Raw genomic sequence first — 19,289 nt, 5'->3', positions numbered from 1 at the left:
ACGCTCTGCACCTCCAGATACTGACGCTGTGCACCTCCAGATACTGACGCTCTGCACCTCCACATGCTGACGCTCTGCACCTCCAGATACTGACGCTCTGCACCTCCACATGCTGACGCTCTGCACCTCCTGGTACTGACGCTCTGCACCTCCACATGCTGACGCTCTGCACCTCCAGATACTGACGCTCTGCACCTCCAGATACTGACGCTCTGCACCTCCAGATACTGACGCTCTGCACCTCCACATACTGACGCTCTGCACCTCCAGATACTGACGCTCTGCACCTCCAGATACTGACGCTCTGCACCTCCACATGCTGACGCTCTGCACCTCCTGGTACTGACGCTCTGCACCTCCACATACTGACGCTCTGCACCTCCAGATACTGACGCTCTGCACCTCCAGATACTGACGCTCTGCGCCTCCAGATACTGACGCTCTGCACCTCCAGATACTGACGCTCTGCACCTCCAGGTACTGACGCTCTGCACCTCCAGATACTGACGCTCTGCACCTCCTGGTACTGACGCTCTGCACCTCCACATGCTGACGCTCTGCACCTCCTGGTACTGACGCTCTGCACCTCCACATACTGACGCTCTGCACCTCCACATGCTGACGCTCTGCACCTCCAGATACTGACGCTCTGCACCTCCAGATACTGACGCTCTGCACCTCCAGGTACTGACGCTCTGCGCCTCCAGATACTGACGCTCTGCACCTCCAGATACTGACGCTCTGCACCTCCAGGTACTGACGCTCTGCACCTCCAGATACTGACGCTCTGCACCTCCAGGTACTGACGCTCTGCACCTCCAGGTACTGACGCTCTGCACCTCCAGATACTGACACACAGCGCTCTGCACCTCCAGATACTGACGCTCTGCGCCTCCACATACTGACGCTCTGCACCTCCACATACTGACGCTCTGCACCTCCAGATACTGACGCTCTGCACCTCCAGGTACTGACGCTCTGCACCTCCACATGCTGACGCTCTGCACCTCCACATGCTGACGCTCTGCACCTCCAGATACTGACGCTCTGCACCTCCAGGTACTGACGCTCTGCACCTCCACATGCTGACGCTCTGCACCTCCAGATACTGACGCTCTGCACCTCCAGATACTGACGCTCTGCACCTCCAGGTACTGACGCTCTGCACCTCCAGATACTGATGCTCTGCACCTCCAGATACTGACGCTCTGCACCTCCAGGTACTGACGCTCTGCACCTCCAGATACTGATGCTCTGCACCTCCAGGTACTGACGCTCTGCACCTCCAGATACTGACGCTCTGCACCTCCAGGTACTGACGCTCTGCACCTCCACATGCTGACGCTCTGCACCTCCAGATACTGACGCTCTGCACCTCCAGATACTGACGCTCTGCACCTCCAGATACTGACGCACTGCACCTCCAGATACTGATGCTCTGCACCTCCACATGCTGACGCTCTGCACCTCCAGATACTGACGCTCTGCACCTCCAGATACTGACGCTCTGCACCTCCAGATACTGACGCTCTGCACCTCCAGATACTGACGCTCTGCACCTCCAGATACTGACGCTCTGCACCTCCAGATACTGACGCTCTGCACCTCCACATGCTGACGCTCTGCACCTCCAGATACTGACGCTCTGCACCTCCAGATACTGACGCTCTGCACCTCCACATGCTGACGCTCTGCACCTCCAGATACTGACGCTCTGCACCTCCAGGTACTGACGCTCTGCACCTCCTGGTACTGACGCTCTGCACCTCCTGGTACTGACGCTCTGCACCTCCAGGTACTGACGCTCTGCACCTCTGCCCTCATACAAGGCTCTGCGCTTGGCTCGGCCTCTGCTGCGCAGCCTCTGTTCTCTACAGAACTATATTTAGAGTGGGGAAGAGGTGGAGGAAGAATGTTCTCTGCAGCCTCTGCTACATCTGTTCAAGGACACCGAGCCTGAGGGGGTCCAGCGGAGGAGGGGCAGAGCCTGGACCATAATGGGGTGATCACAGCGCTCCCATCCCCCCATTCATGCTGGTCCCGCACAGGCTGCTGTCAGGTGACATAGGGGTCCCGGGAGGAGGAGGGCTGTATGGTGGGGCAGCGCGACGAGGCAGGAGGGCTCGGGAGGCAGGGGGGGGGGGACGGGAGGCAGGGGGGCTCGGGAGGCAGGGGGGGGGGGACGGGAGGCAGGAGGGCTCGGGAGGCAGGGGGGGGGGACGGGAGGCAGGGGGGCTCGGGAGGCAGGGGGGGGGGGACGGGAGGCAGGGGGGCTCGGGAGGCAGGGGGGCTCGGGAGGTAAGGGGGGGGGGTCGGGAGGCAGGAGGGGACGGGAGGCATGGGGGTACGGGAGGCAGGAGGGGACGGGAGGCAGGTGGGCTCGGGAGGCAGGGAGGCTCGGGAGACAAGGAGGGCTCGGGAGGCAAGGAGGGCTCGGGAGGCAAGGGGGGGGTCGGGAGGCAGGAGGGGACGGGAGGCATGGGGGCTCAGGAGGCAGGGGGGCTCGGGAGGCAGGAGGGGACTGGAGGCAGGTGGGCTCGGGAGGCAGGGAGGCTCGGGAGACAAGGAGGGCTCGGGAGGCAAGGAGGGCTCGGGAGGCAAGGGGGGGGTCGGGAGGCAGGAGGGGACGGGAGGCATGGGGGCTCGGGATGCAGGGGGGCTCGGGAGGCAGGAGGGGACTGGAGGCAAGGGGGGGGTCGGGAGGCAGGGGGGCTCGGGAGGCAAGGGGGGGGTCGGGAGGCAGGAGGGGACGGGAGGCATGGGGGCTCGGGAGGCATGGGGGTACGGGAGGCAGGAGGGGACGGGAGGCAGGTGGGCTCGGGAGGCAGGGAGGCTCGGGAGACAAGGAGGGCTCGGGAGGCAAGGAGGGCTCGGGAGGCAGGCGGGGGGGGACGGGAGGCAGGGGGGCTCGGGAGGCAGGGGGGGGGACGGGAGGCAGGAGGGCTCGGGAGGCGGGGGGGGGGGACGGGAGGCAGGGGGGCTCGGGAGGCAGGGGTGCTCGGGAGGTAAGGGGGGGGTCGGAAGGCAGGAGGGGACGGGAGGCATGGAGGTACGGGAGGCAGGAGGGGACGGGAGGCAGGTGGGCTAGGGAGGCAGGGAGGCTCGGGAGACAAGGAGGGCTCGGGAGGCAAGGGGGGGGTCGGGAGGCAGGAGGGGACGGGAGGCATGGGGGCTCAGGAGGCAGGGGGGCTCGGGAGGCAGGAGGGGACTGGAGGCAGGTGGGCTCGGGAGGCAAGGAGGGCTCGGGAGGCAAGGGGGGGGTCGGGAGGCAAGGGGGGGGTCGGGAGGCAGGAGGGGACGGGAGGCATGGGGGCTCGGGAGGCAGGGGGGCTCAGGAGGCAGGAGGGGACTGGAGGCAAGGGGGGGGTCGGGAGGCAGGGGGGCTCGGGAGGCAAGGGGGGGGTCGGGAGGCAGGAGGGGACGGGAGGCATGGGGGCTCGGGAGGCATGGGGGTACGGGAGGCAGGAGGGGACGGGAGGCAGGTGGGCTCGGGAGGCAGGGAGGCTCGGGAGACAAGGAGGGCTCGGGAGGCAAGGGGGGGGTCGGGAGGCAGGAGGGGACGGGAGGCATGGGGGCTCGGGAGGCAGGGGGGCTCGGGAGGCAGGAGGGGACTGGAGGCAAGGGGGGGGTCGGGAGGCAGGGGGGCTCGGGAGGCAGGGGGGGGTCGGGAGGCAGGAGGGGACGGGAGGCATGGGGGCTCGGGAGGCAGGGGGGCTCGGGAGGCAGGAGGGGACTGGAGGCAAGGGGGGGGTCGGGAGGCAGGAGGGGACGGGAGGCATGGGGGCTCGGGAGGCTGGAGGGCTCGGGAGGCAGGGGGGGGTCGGAATGCAGGATGGCTCGGGAGGCAGGGGGTTCGGGATGCAGGAGGGGACCGGAGGCAGGAGGGGACGGGAGGCAGGGGGGCTCTGAATGCAGGAGGGCTCGGCAGGCAGGGGGGCTCGGGAGGCAGGGGGGGGTCGGGAGGCAGGGGGGCTCGGGAGGCAGGGGGGGTCAGAATGCAGGAGGGCTCGGGAGGCAGGGGGGGTCGGAATGCAGGAGGGCTCGGGAGGCGGGGGGGGTCAGGAGGCAGGAGGGCTCGGGAGGCGGGGGGGGGGTCAGGAGGCAGGAGGGCTCGGGAGGCAGGGGGGTTCAGGCGGCAGGGGGGGGTGCCGGCACACAACCGCTGGAATCGCATTGTTTGGATGGAAATAAGAAGTTGGATTGTATTCTGGGAAATCCGCTGAGTGCGCAGCTCTGGATATTGCAGAAAAGAAGTAACTCTTCCCTGTCTGCGGCGGACTGATGGTGGAGAGACGTCCTGGAGGACCCTGAATCATGGATGGATGAAGGGCGAGAAACAGGGCGTCCAGCAGTCAAGAGCAGACCACTGGGAACAGCACTCCTAACGTCACCCCAAACAAGTATAATAGTGAGCCCCACTTAGCTCAAACGGGAAACCCACTGCTCCCCAAATGGGAATGGCCCGCTTCATTACACTTCAACCAGGAAAGCGCCACACCAAATGGGAACAGCACTCCCCATATTGCCCCAAACAGGAACAGTGCACCCAACGTCACCCCAAAAGGGAACAGCGCGCCCGAAGTCACCCAAAATGGAAATTACCCGCCTCACATCACTCCAACCAGGAACACGTCACGCCAAACGAAAACAGCGCACCCCACATCGCCCCAAACGGGAACAAAGTGCCACACATCACCCCAAACGGGAACAGGGGCTCAAAGCCACCCCAAACAGAAATAGCCCGCCTCATGTCACTCCAACCAATAACAGCGCTCCCCAGGCCGCCCCAAACAGGAATAGCACTCTCCAGGTCACCCCAAATGGGAACAGTGCGCTCCACGTCGCCCTAAACGGGAACGGAGTGCCCCACATTGCCCCAAAGAGGAACAGTGCGCCCCACGTCGCCCCAAAAGGGAACAGCGCATCCAAAGTCACCCCAAATAGGAATAGTGTTCCCCACAGAGCCCGAAACGGAAACAGCGCACCTCGCGTCACCCCAAATTGGAATAGCCCGCCTCACGTCACTCCAACCAGGAACAGCGTGCTACACGTCACCGCAAATGGGAACAGTGCGGCCCAGGACACACCAAACGAGAACAGCACGCACCCACATCGCCCCAAATGGGAACAGTATGCCCTAAACTGGAACAGCACGTCTAATGTCACCCCAAACAGGAAGAGAGTGCCCCACGCCTTCGCAAAAGGAAAACGTGCTCCATGTTGTGTGTTATGCATATTCTTTAGTGAATAATCTTATCGTTTCTTGTATAACTATCTACAATATCTCCTCCTGTACAGTAATTACCTCCCCCAGTCCTAGGTCACTATCTTCTCCTGTACAGTAATTACCTCCCCCAGTCCCAGGTCACTATCTACACTATCTTCTCCTGTACAGTAATTACCTCCCCCAGTCCCAGGTCACCATCTACACTATCTTCCCCTGTACAGTAATTACCTCCCCCAGTCCAAGGTCACCATCTACACTATCTTCCCCTCCTGTACAGTAATTACCTCCCCCAGTCTCAGGTCACTATCTACACTATCTTCCCCTCCTGTACAGTAATTACCTCCCCCAGTCTCAGGTCACCATCTACACTATCTTCTCCTCCTGTACAGTAATTACCTCCCCCAGTCCAAGGTCACCATCTACACTATCTTCCCTTAAGGTACAGTAATTACCTCCCCCAGTCCCAGGTCACTATCTACACTATCTTCTCCTCCTGTACAGTAATTACCTCCCCCAGTCTCAGGTCACTATCTACACTATCTTCCCCTCCTGTACAGTAATTACCTCCCCCAGTCCCAGGTCACTATCTACACTATCTTCTCCTCCTGTACAGTAGTTACCTCCCCCAGTCTCAGGTCACCATCTACACTATCTTCTCCTCCTGTACAGTAATTACATCCCCCAGTCCCAGGACACCATCTACACTATCTTCTCCTCCTGTACAGTAATTACCTCCCCCAGTCCCAGGTCACCATCTACACTATCTTCTCCCCCTGTGCAGTAATTACCTCCCCCAGTCCCAGGTCACCATCTACACTATCTTCTCCTCCTGTACAGTAACTACCTTCCCCAGTCCAAGGTCACCATCTACACTATCTTCTCCCCCTGTACAGTAATTACCTCCCCCAGTCCAAGGTCACCATCTACACTATCTTCTCCTCCTGTACAGTAATTACCTCCCCCAGTCCAAGGTCACCATCTACACTATCTTCTCCTCCTGTACAGTAATTACTTCCCCCAGTCCAAGGTCAACATCTACACTATCTTCTCCTCCTGTACAGTAATTACTTCCCCCAGTCCAAGGTCACCATCTACACTATCTTCTCCTCCTGTACAGTAATTACCTTCCCCAGTCCCAGGTCACCATCTGCACTATCTTCCCTTACTGTACAGTTATTACCTCCTCCAGTCCCAGGTCACCATCTACACTATCTTCTCCTGTACAGTAATTACCTCTCCCCAGTCCCAGGTCACCATCTACACTATCTTCTCCTGTACAGTAATTACCTCCCCCAGTCCCAGGTCACCATCTACACTATATTCTCCTGTACAGTAATTACCCCCCCAGTCCCAGGTCACTATCTACACTATCTTCTCCTCCTGTACAGTAATTACCTTCCCCAGTCCCAGGTCACTATATGCACTATTTTCTCCTGTACAGTAATTACCTCCCCCAGTCCCAGGTCACCATCTACACTATCTCCTCCTGTACAGTAATTACCCCCGCCAGTCCCAGGTCACCATCTACACTATCTTCTCCTCCTGTACAGTAATTATCTCCCCCAGTCTCAGGTCACCATCTGCACTATCTTCTCCTCCCGTACAGTAATTACCTCCCCCAGTCCCAGGTCACTATCTACACTATCTTCCCCTCCTGTACAGTAATCACCTCCCCCAGTCCCAGGTCACTATCTGCACTATCTTCTCCTCCCGTACAGTAATTACCTCCCCCAGTCCCAGGTCACCATCTGCACTATCTTCTCCTCCTGTACAGTAATCACCTCCCCCAGTCCCAGGTCACTATCTTCTCCTTTACAGTAATTATCTCCCCCAGTCCCAGGTCACTATCTACACCATCTTCTCCCCCTGTACAGTAATTACCTCCCCCAGTCCCAGGTCACTATCTACACTATCTTCTCCTGTACAATAATTACCTCCTCCAGTCCCAGGTCACTATCTACACTATCTTCCCCTCCTGTACAGTAATTACCTCCCCCAGTCCCAGGTTACCATCTACACTATCTTCTCCTCCTGTACAGTAATTACCTCCCCCAGTCCCAGATCACTATCTACACTATCTTCTCCTGTACAGTAATTACCTCCCCCAGTCCCAGGTCACTATCTACACTATCTTCTCCTGTACAGTAATTACCTCCCCTAGTCCCAGGTCACTATCTACACCATCTTCTCCCCCTGTACAGTAATTACCTCCCCCAGTCCCAGGTCACTACCTACACCATCTTCTCCTGTACAATAATTACCTCCTCCAGTCCCAGGTCACTATCTACACTATCTTCTCCTGTACAATAATTACCTCCTCCAGTCCCAGGTCACTATCTACACTATCTTCCCCTCCTGTACAGTAATTTCCTCCCCCAGTCCCAGGTTACCATCTACACTATCTTCTCCTCCTGTACAGTAATTACCTCTCCCCAGTCCCAGGTCACCATCTACACTATCTTCCCCTCCTGTACAGTAATTACCTCCTCCAGTCCCAGGTCACCATCTACACTATCTTCCCCTCCTGTACAGTAATTACCTCCCGCAGTCCAAGGTCACTATCTACACTATCTTCTCCTCCTGTACAGTAATTACCTCTCCCAGTCCCAGGTCACCATCTACACTATCTTCTCCTCCTGTACAGTAATTACCTCCCCCAGTCCCAGGTCACCATCTACACTATCTTCTCCTCCTGTGCAGTAATTACCTCCCCCAGTCCCAGGTCACTATCTACACTATCTTCTCCTCCTGTACAGTAATTACCTCCCCCAGTCCCAGGTCACTATCTACACTATCTTCTCCTCCTGTACAGTAATTACATCCCCCAGTCCCAGGTCACTATCTACACTATCTTCTCCTCCTGTACAGTAATTACCTCCCCCAGTCCCAGGTCACTATCTACACTATATACTCCTCCTGTACAGTAATTACCTCCCCCAGTCCCAGGTCACTATCTACACTATCTTCTCCTCCTGTACAGTAATTACCTCCCCCAGTCCTAGGTCACTATCTACACTATCTTCTCCTCCTGTACAGTAATTACATCCCCCTGTCCCAGGTCACTATCTACGCTATCTTCTCCTCCTGTACAGTAATTACCTCCCCCAGTCCCAGGTCACTATCTACACTATATACTCCTCCTGTACAGTAATTACCTCCCCCAGTCCCAGGTCACTATCTACACTATCTTCTCCTCCTGTACAGTAATTACCTCCCCCAGTCCCAGGTCACTATCTACACTATCTTCTCCTGTACAGTAATTACCTCCCCCAGTCCCAGGTCACTATCTACACTATCTTCTCCTGTACAGTAATTACCTCCCCCAGTCCCAGGTCACTATCTGCACTATCTTCTCCCCATGTACAGTAATTACCTCCCCCAGTCCCAGGTCACCATCTGCACTATCTTCTCCCCATGTACAGTAATTACCTCCCCCAGTCCCAGGTCACTATCTACACTATCTTCTCCTCCTGTACAGTAATTACCTCCCCCAGTCCCAGGTCACCATCTACACTATCTTCTCCTGTACAGTAATTACCTCCCCCAGTCCCAGGTCACTATCTACACTATCTTCTCCTGTACAGTAATTACCTCCTAGAGTCTCAGGTCACTATCTACACTATCTTCTCCTCCTGTACAGTAATTACCTCCCCCAGCCCCAGGTCACCATCTACACTATCTCCTCCTGTACAGTAATTACTTCCCCCAGTCCCAGGTCACTATCTGCACTATCTTCTCCCCATGTACAGTAATTACCTCCCCCAGTCCCAGGTCACCATCTACACCATCTTCTCCTGTACAGTAATTACCTCCCCCAGTCCCAGGTCACTATCTACACTATCTTCTCCTGTACAGTAATTACCTCCTAGAGTCTCAGGTCACTATCTACACTATCTTCTGCTCCTGTACAGTAATTACCTCCCCCAGTCCCAGGTCACCATCTACACTATCTCTCCTGTACAGTAATTACTTCCCCCGGTCCCAGGTCACTATTTGCACTATCTTCTCCCCATGTACAGTAATTACCTCCCCCAGTCCCAGGTCACCATCTACACTATCTTCTCCTGTACAGTAATTACCTCCCCCAGTCCCAGGTCACTATCTACACTATCTTCTCCTCCTGTACAGTAGTTACCTCCCCCAGTCCCAGGTCACTATCTACACTATCTTCTACTCCTATACAGTAATTACCACCTCCAGTCCCAGGTCACTATCTACACTATCTTTTCCTGTACAGTAATTACCTCCCTCAGTCCCAGGTCACTATCTACACTATCTTTTCCTGTACAGTAATTACCTCCCTCAGTCCCAGGTCACTATCTACACTATCTTCTCCTGTACAGTAATTACCTCCCCCAGTCCCAGGTCACTATCTACACTATCTTCTCCTGTACAGTAATTACCTCCCCCAGTCCCAGGTCACTACCTACACTATCTTCTCCTCCTGTACAGTAATTACCTCCCCCCGTCCCAGGTCACTACCTACACTATCTTCTCCTCCTGTACAGTAATTTCCTCCCCCAGTCCCAGGTCACTATCTACACTATCTTCTCCTCCTGTACAGTAATTACCTCCCCCAGTCCCAGGTCACTATCTACACTATCTTCTCCTCCTGTACAGTAATTACCTCCCCCAGTCCCAGGTCACTATCTACACTATCTTCTCCTCCTGTACAGTAATTACCTCCTCCAGTCCCAGGTCACTATCTACACTATCTTCTCCTGTACAGTAATTACCTCCCTCAGTCCCAGGTCACTATCTACACTATCTTCTCCTGTACAGTAATTACCTCCCCCAGTCCCAGGTCACTATCTACACTATCTTCTCCTGTACAGTAATTACCTCCCCCAGTCCCAGGTCACTATCTATACTATCTTCTCCTCCTGTACAGTAATTACCTCCCCCAGTCCCAGGTCACTATCTACACTATCTTCTCCTCCTGTACAGTAATTACCTCCTCCAGTCCCAGGTCACTATCTACACTATCTTCTCCTCCTGTACAGTAATTACCTCCCCCAGTCCCAGGTCACTATCTACACTATCTTCTCCTCCTGTACAGTAATTACCTCCTCCAGTCCCAGGTCACTATCTACACTATCTTCTCCTCCTGTACAGTAATTACCTCCCCCAGTCCCAGGTCACTATCTACACTATCTTCTCCTGTACAGTAATTACCTCCCTCAGTCCAAGGTCACTGTCTACACTATTTCTCCTGTACACTAATTACCTCCCCCAGTCCCAGGTCACTATCTACACTATCTTCTCCTGTACAGTAATTACCTCCCACAGTCCCAGGTCACTATCTACACTATCTTCTCCTGTACAGTAATTACCTCCCCCAGTCCCAGGTCACTTTCTACACTATCTTCTCCCGTACAGTAATTACCTCCCCCAGTCCCAGGTCACTATCTATACTATCTTCTCCTGTACAGTAATTACCTCCCCCAGTCCCAGGTCACTATCTCCACTATCTTCTCCTCCTGTACAGTAATTACCTCCCCCAGTCCCAGGTCACTATCTACACAATCTTCTCCTCCTGTACAGTAATTACCTCCCCCAGTCCCAGGTCACTATCTACACTATCTTCTTCTGTACAGTAATTACCTCCCCCAGTCCCAGGTCACTATCTACACTATCTTCCCCTCCTGTACAGTAATTACCTCCCCCAGTCCCAGGTCACTATCTACACTATCTTCTCCTCCTGTACAGTAATTACCTCCTCCAGTCCCAGGTCACCATCTACACTATCTTCTCCTCCTGTACAGTAATTACCTCCCCCAGTCCCAGGTCACCATCTACACTATCTTCTCCTGTGCAGTAATTACCTCCTCCAGTCCCAGGTCACTATCTACACTATCTTCTCCTCCTGTACAGTAATTACCTCCCCCAGTCCCAGTTCACTATCTACACTATCTTCTCCTCCTGTACAGTAATTACCTCCCCCAGTCCCAGGTCACTATCTACACTATCTTCCCCTCCTGTACAGTAATTACCTCCCCCAGTCCCAGGTCACTATCTACACTATCTTCCCCTCCTGTACAGTAATTACCTCCCCCAGTCCCAGGTCACTATCTACACTATCTTCTCCCCCTGTACAGTAATTACATCCCCCAGTCCCAGGTCACTATCTACACTATCTTCTCCCCCTGTACAGTAATTACATCCCCCAGTCCCAGGTCACTATCTACACTATCTTCTTCTCCTGTACAGTAATTACCTCCTCCAGTCCCAGGTCACTATCTACACTATCTTCTCCTCCTGTACAGTAATTACCTCCCCCAGTCCCAGGTCACCATCTATATTACATGAAATATAGCTTGCAGCTCACTGAAATGTTTGCAGGAACATTGCAGAGGTGATGTTATGGTGCAGCCCTATTTTATCAGGGTTGTCCTGTGTTTTATGTGTTTATGTTGGTGTCACGTTGCGGTATATTATATTGTCATGGTTATTGTCTGGCCCCATCTGATCATGTGCATCTCTATTTTCAGGTTATATCAATGAATACATCACTCCATCTGCCTATGATGGAGACAGCGATGGAGCCATCAAAGTCCCATCTCCAGACACCCTCTACACAGCAGTGCACAGCGAGTATGGTGCCCCCGACTCGGAGCCACCTGACAGTCCACAGTCAGAGATTACAGGTGGCTACATCAATGGTGATGCAGCAGTCAGTGAGGGTTACTCCGTGGATGCCTTCTTTATCACAGATGGGCGGTCTCGACGCAAGGTGCTATCCGGAGGGCCTTCCATTCAGAGACATTGCTGCAGTGAGTGTGGGAAAAGCTATGCCACATCATCAAACCTAAGTCGCCACAAGCAGACGCATCGCAGTCTGGATAGCAAGCTAGCCAAGAAGTGCCCAACATGTGGCAAGGTATATGTGTCCATGCCGGCCATGGCCATGCATCTACTCACACATGACCTCAAGCACAAATGTGATACCTGTGGGAAAGCCTTCAGCCGGCCATGGCTTCTCCAGGGTCATATGAGGTCCCATACTGGTGAGAAGCCCTTTGGCTGCGCTCACTGTGGCAAGACCTTTGCAGACCGCTCCAACCTCCGTGCTCACATGCAGACGCACTCCACCTTCAAACATTACAAGTGCAAACGCTGCAGCAAGACCTTCGCTCTCAAGTCATATCTGAACAAGCACTATGAGTCGGCCTGCTTCAAGGGTGTGGTGCCTCCACTCAGCCCAATGGAGGACTGAGCAGAGAACATCACCACCTTCTTTTCATCCTTTTACCAAGGTCACCAGCTTTTTCTTTCTGGCCACTCCGGTGCTGCTCTCCTCAGTATCAGATGCAGATGATAGTTCTTCTTTTCCATGCATTTTCTTGCTCTTCCAAGGGAATCCTACCACCCAGTGGGGGAGCTTTCCTTTTATTATAGTGTTATATTAACTCTGATATTTGCATTCAAAGCATCTACTTTAAACTTTGTTGTGGACATAGTCATGGGACAGGAGAAGGGAGCGAATCTGAGCTCATAGCCATAACTTGAAGGTTGAGGGACACTTGGTTCTTCTTTTCGAGAACTTTACATTCTTCATTTATATTTATCTCATTGGTCTCGGATCCTCCTCTTTGTGAAGAGCAGCACAGGATGAGTTCTCACCCAAGTTCAGCCATGATCAGTCTCCGATGGGGATACTGGGAGTTATCCTTCATTACTGTAGAGTTAGGAAAAAGGAAACTTGTTTGGATTAGAAGCAATTTACTGTAAGAAGCAATAAAAGGAGACCTGGGGTGAGGGCTGGGAGGCTCCTACTGCACCGTCCTGTAACAGGTCCACATCTCGATAGGAATCCACCAATGTAGGAGGCATTGCGGGGTGTCCTCTCCATGCACTTCCATTGTATCACTCCTCATGTTTTACAACTCCACAATATACTAAGGGTTTTATAGATCCTTTCAGAATATTTATTTTTTAATGAGAGGTTTTCCCACTTGTATCTGGAGTTATGAGTGGACCTGGATGCGGAGCACAGAGGAGCGCTTTCACTGCTGCCACTTCCAGTTCACATCATCATTAGTTACTGGATATATATGTCTGAGGGGAAGGTTGTAAGCACCAGGTCACGTCCCCAATGCTCTCGGGGGAGGTTTTCCAGTTTCATACATATCTTAGGCCATCACTGCGAAACTATGAAAATAAAAGAGTTTGGCAGGTTATGAAGGGTAGTAGGATGTGAGGTCACACTGGCCTTCTGATGACGTCATGCATAGAGCTCAGTGGTGACATCTGTGATGTCAGACCTTCACTGATTTTTAGATAGAAGGAGACCCAAATTTACAAGAGGCACTTGGAGCTCAGTGATGTGCCAGACCTGCCCTCCTCATCATTGTAGGTCAGAGATCTCAGACGTCACCCCTCTGGTCTTCTCACAGTAACAGATGAGTCCTGTCATGCTATTCACCTTCTATTATTGAGGTGAACTGTTCCTGTCTTCTTTCCATCATCTTCCTCCTTGACGTCTTGAGTGTGGTCCTCCATTATGAGCCAGTTACATTGTTATTTCCCTGGCTCCTTGTGATGATTGCTTCATCATCTCCTCATCCATCGTCTCCTCATCCATCGTCTCCTCATCCATCGTCTCCTCATCCATCGTCTCCTCATCCATCGTCTCCTCATCCATCGTCTCTTCTGCTCTTCATTTCTCCGCCACTTTGTATTTGACTTTCCTGTCCCATCCTGACCCAGATGTAGAAGATGACTTCATGTTGGTTTGTGGGAAACTGGGGAGATTCGAGGGCAGGTTCCATCATATCTCTGGGTTGTGGTGTCTCTTGGTCCCAATGGGGACCTGTTGCTGCCACATGGGGAGATGGAATCAGAATTAGATTCATGGGTGTCCTGTTCTGCAGCAATAGTTGGGGGGTTCAACCTAATGGTATCAGAAGTCTTTACAGTTATTGGTGATAAAACTCAGAGACAGAAGAGTGAAGCAACGCTGCTCAGCGCCATTTGTGTCATCTCCTTCCATCCTCCTCTGTAAGCTACTAACCTGACAACACACTGCAATATAAACACTCTACCAACGCACCAGCATCACAACCCTGATTACCGGGAACCTTGCATTCTCGTAAGTCGCCATCTTTCCTTACCTTGACAAATATCATTCTTGTGAACTCTTCATTCTGATAGTTCTCTAAAATAATAACCCACAACTCTGACAATCCTACACCCTGACAACTCTCCACCGACAACCCTCTGCCATGATAACAATCCACAAATTTGATAACTCGCTTTACTGCGAGAGCCAACAACCGACAACTTTGCATTCTGACAACTCTCCACCTTCATTCGAGCGTCCATGGGATGGCAGCAGTGAAAGGGTCTTTTGTGGTCGGTTCATTGTGGTTTTCCTGGCCCATGATAGAGCCTCTCATATTGAAGATGGCAGCATGGAGCCTCATGAGGCTGCTCATCACGCAGATAGCAATAAGCGCCAGCCATGATCAGACCCCCATTATTTCTACATGTGCCACTTGCTCTGGACGTCTGATCAGCTCTGGTCGTAGCGCATGGTGACCACTAATATAGATGATTAATGTCTCCCTGAGAGGCTGATGAATCTTGATGTTACTGTGGGATCAGAGACCTGGGCTCTGTAGTCTGACCTGTAGCTTGGTATTGGTGGTCAGCGCTGCAGTCAGTTACTGGATGGTCTGAGCCATGGTTTAGTATTGGTGGTCAGCGCTGCAGTCAGTTACTGGATGGTCTGAGCCATGGTTTAGTATTGGTGGTCAGCGCTGCAGTCAGTTACTGGATGGTCTGAGCCATGGTTTAGTATTGGTGGTCAGCGCTGCAGTCAGTTACTGGATGGTCTGAGCCATGGTTTGGTATTGGTGGTCAGCGCTGCAGTCAGTTACTGGATGGTCTGAGCCATGGTTTAGTATTGGTGGTCAGCGCTGCAGTCAGTTACTGGATGGTCTGAGCCATGGTTTGGTATTGGTGGTCAGCGCTGCAGTCAGTTACTGGATGGTCTGAACCATGGTTTGGTATTGGTGGTCAGCGCTGCAGTCAGTTACTGGATGGTCTGAACCATGGTTTGGTATTGGTTGTAAACGCTGAGGTCAGTTACTGGGTGGTCTGACCTTTACATTTGGTATTGGTGGTCAGTCGGAGGGGGGGTCGTCATTCACCAGTGTTTTGGGTATGGGGGGGCTTCTCTGGGTTTCTAGAGCTATGCCAAAGCATATGTCACTTTTCTGTTCTGAAAATTTAGGATTTGGTCACGCGGTGAAACAGATGACGTTCTGACTGTTGCACAATCTGGTGACATGGACTGCGGATGGGTCCAAGTCACCTTATTTCCTGGGGTTTTGCATGCTGAAGTTTGGAATCTATGCCAATTTTGTAGGGTTTGTTGATGGGGGGGTAACGCTTATTTGCAATATGTTTCCGTGAGGAATCCATACTGAAGACGAAGCAATAATAACCACAGTTACTGCATGCCGGTATTGGGAGTGCAGGGACTCTGAGCAATCAGACTCTGAGCAATCAGCTTCTGCCTCATTGTTCTTCTATCAGGGATTGAATGAACCGGTATCTGGGGATTCTGCATTAGATCAGCGCTGCATGGATCATGTGCAAGAACCTGCTGCTGGGAGAACTACTACCCCCAGAATAACCCGCTCACTGGATGGACTGTACACAGGACCACTGGACCTACAAAAGACATTGCTCCAAACTGCGGAGAAATAGAGCCACACCAGGATCACAAGGCAGCACGGGCACGTCAAAGGACCACCGGCCACTGGTCCACCTCCCCCGCACAGGGACGGCCACAGAATGGAGACCAGAAACCGACCACATGACTACAGCAGGTATAGCAGAGCTGAACAAGTCACAGCAGGAATAGCAGAGCTGAGCAAGTCACAGCAGGAATAGCAGAGCTGAGCAAGTCACAGCAGGAATAGCAGAGCTGAGCAAGTCACAGCAGGAATAGCAGCGCTGAGCAAGTCACGGCAGGAATAGCAGAGCTGAGCAAGTCACAGCAGGAATAGCAGAGCTGAGCAAGTCACAGCAGGTATAGCAGAGCTGAACAAGTCACAGCAGGAATAGCAGAGCTGAGCAAGTCACAGCAGGAATAGCAGAGCTGAGCTAGTCACAGCAGGAATAGCAGAGCTGAACAAGTCACAGCAGGAATACCAGAGCTGAGCAAGTCACAGCAGGAATAGCAGAGCTGAGCTAGTCACGGCAGGAATAGCAGCGCTGAGCAAGTCACGGCAGGAATAGCAGCGCTGAGCAAGTCACGGCAGGAATAGCAGAGCTGAACAAGTCACAGCAGGAATAGCAGAGCTGAGCAAGTCACAGCAGGAATAGCACAGCTCAGCAAGTCACGGCAGGAATAGCAGAGCTGAGCAAGTCATAGTAGGTATAGCAGAGCTGAGCAAGTCACGGCAGGAATAGCAGAGCTGAGCAAGTCACGGCAGGAATAGCAGAGCTGAGCAAGTCATAGTAGGTATAGCAGAGCTGAGCAAGTCACGGCAGGAATAGCAGAGCTGAGCAAGTCACGGCAGGAATAGCAGAGCTGAGCAAGTCACGGCAGGAATAGCAGTGCTGAGCTAGTCACGGCAGGTATAGCAGAGCTGAACAAGTCACAGCAGGAATAGCAGAGCTGAGCAAGTCACAGCAGGAATAGCAGCGCTGAGCAAGTCACGGCAGGAATAGCAGCGCTGAGCAAGTCACGGCAGGTATAGCAGAGCTGAGCAAGTCATAGTAGGTATAGCAGAGCTGAGCAAGTCACGGCAGGAATAGCAGAGCTGAGCAAGTCACGGCAGAAATAGCAGAGCTGAGCAAGTCACGGCAGGAATAGCAGTGCTGAGCAAGTCACAGCAGGTATAGCAGAGCTGAGCAAGTCACGGCAGGTATAGCAGAGCTGAGCAAGTCATAGTAGGTATAGCAGAGCTGAGCAAGTCACGGCAGGAATAGCAGAGCTGAGCAAGTCACGGCAGAAATAGCAGAGCTGAGCAAGTCACGGCAGGAATAGCAGTGCTGAGCAAGTCACAGCAGGAATAGCAGAGCTGAGCTAGTCACGGCAGGAATAGCAGCGCTGAGCAAGTCACGGCAGGAATAGCAGCGCTGAGCAAGTCACGGCAGGAATAGCAGAGCTGAACAAGTCACAGCAGGAATAGCAGAGCTGAGCAAGTCACAGCAGGAATAGCACAGCTCAGCAAGTCACGGCAGGAATAGCAGAGCTGAGCAAGTCATAGTAGGTATAGCAGAGCTGAGCAAGTCACGGCAGGAATAGCAGAGCTGAGCAAGTCACGGCAGGAATAGCAGAGCTGAGCAAGTCATAGTAGGTATAGCAGAGCTGAGCAAGTCACGGCAGGAATAGCAGAGCTGAGCAAGTCACGGCAGGAATAGCAGAGCTGAGCAAGTCACGGCAGGAATAGCAGTGCTGAGCTAGTCACGGCAGGTATAGCAGAGCTGAACAAGTCACAGCAGGAATAGCAGAGCTGAGCAAGTCACAGCAGGAATAGCAGCGCTGAGCAAGTCACGGCAGGAATAGCAGCGCTGAGCAAGTCACGGCAGGTATAGCAGAGCTGAGCAAGTCATAGTAGGTATAGCAGAGCTGAGCAAGTCACGGCAGGAATAGCAGAGCTGAGCAAGTCACGGCAGAAATAGCAGAGCTGAGCAAGTCACGGCAGGAATAGCAGTGCTGAGCAAGTCACAGCAGGTATAGCAGAGCTGAGCAAGTCATAGTAGGTATAGCAGAGCTGAGCAAGACACAGCAGGAATAGCAGAGCTGAGCAAGTCAAAGCAGGAATAGCAGAGCTGAGCAAGTCACAGCAGGAATAGCAGAGCTGAGCAAGTCCCAGCAGAAATAGCACAGCTCAGCAAGTCACGGCAGGAATAGCAGCGCTGAGCAAGTCACGGCAGGAATAGCAGCGCTGAGCAAGTCCCAGCAGGAATAGCAGAGCTGAGCAAGTCACAGCAGGAATAGCAGCGCTGAGCAAGTCACGGCAGGAATAGCAGCGCTGAGCAAGTCACAGCAGGAATAGCAGAGCTGAGCAAGTCACAGCAGGAATAGCAGCGCTGAGCAAGTCACGGCAGGTATAGCAGAGCTGAGCAAGTCACGGCAGGAATAGCAGAGCTGAGCAAATCACGGCAGGAATAGCAGCGCTGAGCAAGACATGGCAGGAATAGTAGAGCTGAGCAAGTCACGGCAGGAATAGCAGCGCTGAGCAAGTCACGACAGGAATAGCAGCACTGAGCAAGTCACAGCAGGTATAGCAGAGCTGAGCAAGTCACAGCAGGAATAGCAGAGCTGAGCAAGTCACAGCAAGAATAGCAGAGCTGAGCAAGTCACAGCAGGAATAGTAGCGCTGAGCTAGTCACGGCAGGAATAGCAGCGCTGAGCAAGTCACGGCAGGAATAGCAGCGCTGAGCAAATCACAGCAGGTATAGCAGAGCTGAGCAAGTCACAGCAAGAATAGCAGAGCTGAGCAAGTCACAGCAGGAATAGCAGCGCTGAGCAAGTCACGGCAGGAATAGCAGCGCTGAGCAAGTCACGGCAGGAATAGCAGCGCTGAGCAAGTCATAGCAAAGCTGAGCAAGTCACAGCTGGAATAGCAGCACTGAGCAAGTCACAGCAGGTATAGCAGAGCTGAGCAAGTCACAGCAGGAACAGCGGAGCTGAGCAAGTCAAACAGGAATAGCAGAGCTCAGCAAGTCACAGGAGTAATAGCAGAGCTGAGCAAGTCACAGCAGGAATAGCAGAGCTGAGCAAGTCACAGCAGAAATAACAGCGCTAAGCAAGTCACAGCATGAATAGCAGAGCTGAGCAAGTTACAGCACTCAGTCAGCCTCCACTGCTGCTGCTGCATAAAGTAGAGAGAATGTGGCAGATGTCACCTACAGTCCCATGTAACACCAAAGATAAAGTTTATGATGCATTAAGTATAGATAATGTAGTAGTTATCACTTGCAGTCCTATGTAACACCACAGATAACACAGTGATATCTCTCTGAGTACAGATAATGTAGTAGATGTCACCTGCAGTCCTATGTAACACCACAGATAACACAGTGATAACTCTCTGAG

General features: G+C 53.2%; 1 protein-coding gene across 1 annotated transcript in view; it reads left to right on the top strand.

Moving 5' to 3' along the window:
• SCRT1 (scratch family transcriptional repressor 1) overlaps positions 1-14,974 on the top strand; it is a 107,905-nt gene extending 92,931 nt beyond the window's left edge. The window contains exon 2 of the mRNA XM_073676874.1: positions 11,719-14,974. Within this exon, the coding sequence (XP_073532975.1) occupies positions 11,719-12,443 (725 nt within the window). The 3' untranslated portion in view covers positions 12,444-14,974. The remainder of the gene's footprint in view (positions 1-11,718) is intronic.
• The last annotated feature ends 4,315 nt before the right edge of the window (positions 14,975-19,289 follow it).

Source organism: Phyllobates terribilis, unplaced genomic scaffold, assembly GCF_046119375.1.
Source record: "Phyllobates terribilis strain yellow unplaced genomic scaffold, ASM4611937v1 Scaffold_4__5_contigs__length_816908805, whole genome shotgun sequence".
NCBI classification, from domain to species: domain Eukaryota; kingdom Metazoa; phylum Chordata; class Amphibia; order Anura; family Dendrobatidae; genus Phyllobates; species Phyllobates terribilis.
This window is presented reverse-complemented; position numbering and strand designations above follow the sequence as displayed.